This window comes from Pempheris klunzingeri, chromosome 14 (genome assembly GCF_042242105.1).
Source record: "Pempheris klunzingeri isolate RE-2024b chromosome 14, fPemKlu1.hap1, whole genome shotgun sequence".
Classification (NCBI taxonomy): Eukaryota; Metazoa; Chordata; class Actinopteri; order Acropomatiformes; family Pempheridae; genus Pempheris; species Pempheris klunzingeri.
This window is the reverse complement of record NC_092025.1, coordinates 24,399,002-24,402,786: the sequence shown is the minus strand read 5'-3', so window position 1 is coordinate 24,402,786 and position 3,785 is coordinate 24,399,002. Positions and strand designations below refer to the sequence as shown.

At 48.7% G+C, this 3,785-nt stretch overlaps 1 protein-coding gene across 1 annotated transcript; it reads left to right on the top strand.

The window, feature by feature from the left end:
* Window positions 1-2,537: 2,537 nt before the first annotated feature.
* On the top strand, window positions 2,538-3,458 carry LOC139213516 (protein sprouty homolog 3). The gene has a single exon (XM_070844226.1). It carries the CDS (start codon window positions 2,538-2,540, stop codon window positions 3,456-3,458), a length of 921 nt encoding a protein of 306 aa, XP_070700327.1.
* Window positions 3,459-3,785: the final 327 nt, after the last annotated feature.

Here is a 3,785-nt window from a genome sequence, read left to right as displayed (position 1 = left end):
TTTCATTCAGGGCTCATCTGATGTCTGAGCGGGAATCAAATCAGCTGCATATTCAACTAGACTGGGACCTTTTATTTGATTTAGGGTTGGGTTTTTTTTTTACTGGTGCATTTACTGAACTCATAAGCAAATTCATATTTACCTTTTAACCCTTCAGTTGCAGTCTTACCCAGTGTTACAGCGTGCACAGTGCAACACATGCCATCTGAGAACAGCGTGACAATATGGGCTTAAGTAAGAAATCTGCATTTAAGGAAAGCTTGGGAGAAGGACAGAGTTTATTGCAGCGTGTCCTCTATCCATTAACGAGTCAATCTTTTCTAAAGATTCTTTTTTAAGATCATGCAAACTGCAGAAACATCTGGATAACCAATTATCCAATGAAAGGACTGTTTGGGAAGCCTGGAGATCAGTTTTACTACTAATGCTCTTTATCACTTGGACTGGCACCATCACCGATGCCAGCTGGGATTGGCTCCAGCCCGCTGCTACTCTTAAGGATAAGCAGGAGGGATAATGGATGGATGGATGGAGGCTCACTATAGTCAGACAACCCATACTACTGCGGTGGCACAAGCAAGAAAATCCACCAGTTAGAGGGAGAGGCAAATCATCTAATTTACAAAAATACATATTTCTCTCATTACCCCCTTGTAACCATGCAGGAAGTTTTGGTTTTAAGAGATATCTGTGTCTGGATCTCAGCGGGAGGTTTACACACAAAATATTTCAAGAATCCAACATCTCATCTCTGCAGAAACAAAGTCCTGAAACAGTTAACAGAGCTGATCTTCACTTTAGGCAGATAATGGACTGGAGTATGGTCTGAGTATGTTGGAGTATGTTGCTATGCTTGTGAAGCTGTGCTGGCGGTGCCTACATGTACCAGGATGCACTGCGTACGTCTTCTCATGCCCAACTCGGCTCGTCTCATTTCTTTGGCAGTGTGCTCAAATAAATACAGCTGAACATCCAAGTCAGCCAAAACACTGTAACATGCATCTCTGTCCATAACACTGGCTGCAGTCTGGTTTTTGAGTGAACACCCCTTGGCTGCCCAGAGGCCGACACTAGAAGTCCAAGCTGAAATAACCTGTAGGTCTTCCTTGTTCACAACTACGTCGCTGCACATGTCAAACGATGACACTGCTGCTGGACACATTTTGCAGCAGCGGCTTCGAACATCGGCAACAACTGCAGGCCATTTTTACACAACATGCATTACTCAGATAGATAGAGATGAGGTTGATAATCAGTGAAACGGCCCTTTAAAGAAACCACAACCTGCTTGGTTGGAACCACAGACCAAAACTCAGTGTGTTTCAGCTTAGAAAAGCAGCTGATGGATATAAACTGACTGATATACGTGAGCGCTCATGGAGAGCCTCGGAGTACCACCGACAGAGAAGAAAGGCAGTAACACCTCCACAGGAAACAGAACTTGTTTAGGAATCACACCTGGAGCTGCACACTTCCTCTGTAGTGGGCTTCCTCCGACAGACGCTAAACTACGGTGTGGACTTCAGGCTCGTGTCTCGCTGGCTCTGGCGGGCTAATAATAGTGTTAGTCTGAGCAGTGGAGAACCTCGGCGGTCATGAGGACATGGCTGGTGGTTGTGTGCAGGCTGTGCTGCCAAAATCCATCTTTGATCAAATGCTGCTTAGATATTTGGAGGCTACTGTTTACTCTGTGTGTCTCCTCTCATTTTTAAATATGTTTTCAAGTTTAGTTACTTGATTTAGCTCTTCTCTGGAGTGAGCTGGGTTTTCAGCGGTAAACGCCTCGGTGTCCTCGGAGCTCTTCCGTCAATCAAACGCAGGGCAGGACTCTGATTCCTTCCTTTCTCTGCTAAAGCAGTTCGACTCTCTGTCAGTGGTTCTTGGTGTCCAGCCATTGTGGCTTTGGTTCACAAGCTAACAAAACAAAACTTTCTGTATATTCTAAACAGACCAGAAACAAAACACATCAGTTCCTGTGCACCAGAGGATGTGTTGAGAGGAGGGTTTGCTTCTGAGCGCCATGCAGCGGATGGAAAGTTTCTCATGGACTAGAGAGCACAAAATATAAATTATTATAAATTATTTAAAGTAAAAGAAAGCAGCAGGCAAAGCTACCTGCTGTGCTCCACAGATCATCAATTAAATGCTGAAATGGTTATTTGATTAGTTAATTGACAAAACATAAAGAGTTTGATAAGCGATTAATCACTTATCCCTCATTTGAACATTTAAAATGTCAAACATTCACTGGATCCAGCTCCTTACACTTCCTGCTTTTCTGTGTTTCACACTGTTGTTAATTGAATTTCACTTTCATTTCAGAGACTGAATGATTAATGAATTATAACATAATAATGTTAATCAAAACTATATTTGTGGCAAACATGGTGATAGAGTTGATGTTTGTGCTTTAGGTCTGGATTTTTCACAAACCTTTTTCTGTGTCTGCAGGTTTATCTGATGTGCCGTGAGCGTTGGGAGCACCTTGCCCCAGCCCCGGCCTACATCCCTGGTGCCCCCCAGCCCGGCCCACCGGGATGGACCCCGCTCATTCCTTCAGGATGGAGCTGGACGGGCTGGACCTCCAGCAGGTCCCAGTGCTGTCGCTCGACCAGATACGTGCCATCCGGGCCAACAATGACTATGTGGAAAGGCCCGTGGCGCTGGAACCGTCATCCCAGTCCGGATTTTTCTATGCCCACGACGACCGTTACCCTCACGGAGTATACTCCCACTACCCCCCGCACTCCTCCCACTCGGCCCTGCCCCGCAGCCAAAGTCAGCAGCAACACGCTCACATCTCCCGCCTGAGCCGCTCTAGTACCATAAGCTCTTCCATGTCTCGGACCAGTGCCACCTCAGACCAGCGGCTCCTGGCAGGTTTGACACCGTCTCAGTCTGGCCTTGGTTCGGTAGTCCGCTCTCAGCCTAAAGGAGAACTTAAGTCTGACGCTTCCTTTGGTAAAGGCCTGACGGAGGACGAGACTGAGTTGGGGCGTCATTTGTTCATCTGCGAGCGGTGTGGTCGCTGTAAGTGCCAAGACTGCTGCGCCCCCCGCCGCCTGCCTTCCTGTTGGGCCTGCGGACAGCGCTGCCTGTGCTCTGCTGAAAGTGCCGTGGAGTACGGCACCTGTCTGTGCTGCGTTAAAGGCCTGTTCTACCACTGCTCCGCCCAGGATGACGAGGACAACTGCGCTGATCGGCCTTGCTCCTGCGCTCCAGCCCACGCCTGTGCCCGCTGGGGCATCATGGGGCTGCTGGCGCTCTGCCTGCCCTGCCTCTGCTGCTACCCCCCTGCCAGGCTGTGCCTTGCCCTGTGCCAGTGTGCCCATGACCGCGCTACGCGCCCCGGCTGCAGGTGCAGCAACACCAACACTGTGTGCCGCAAGATCTCTGCCTCCAATCCAAACCCTGGTCATCCCTCGCTCCGTAGCAAGGCCCTGGAGAAGCCGTTATGACAGGCCTGCACGGGGACCAGGTGAATCCGTTTCCCTCAGCCGTCGCCAAAGCAACGCTGTCGCCAACAGTGCCACAGCTGACATTGTGACGACAATGCCATTGTGACCCACCTACCTACATAGGACAAGCCAACCAACCAACTGAGAAGTGTTGTTCACCTAATGTACCTTGAATTTACTTCTTCTCCAGCTCAGGAGGGACCAAAGCTTTACTGTGCCTGTTCATGTTGGAGACTTCATGCCTAAAACTAAAAAAACTCATCCTGAAGAAGAAGAAGAAGAAGAAGAAGAAGAAGAAGAAGAAGCTGTCGTGCTTTGCTGGACTGC

Excerpts from the sequence above, each read along its gene's own strand:
- LOC139213516 (XM_070844226.1), top strand. The coding sequence starts at position 2,538 with ATGGACCCCGCTCATTCCTTCAGGATGGAGCTGGACGGGCTGGACCTC.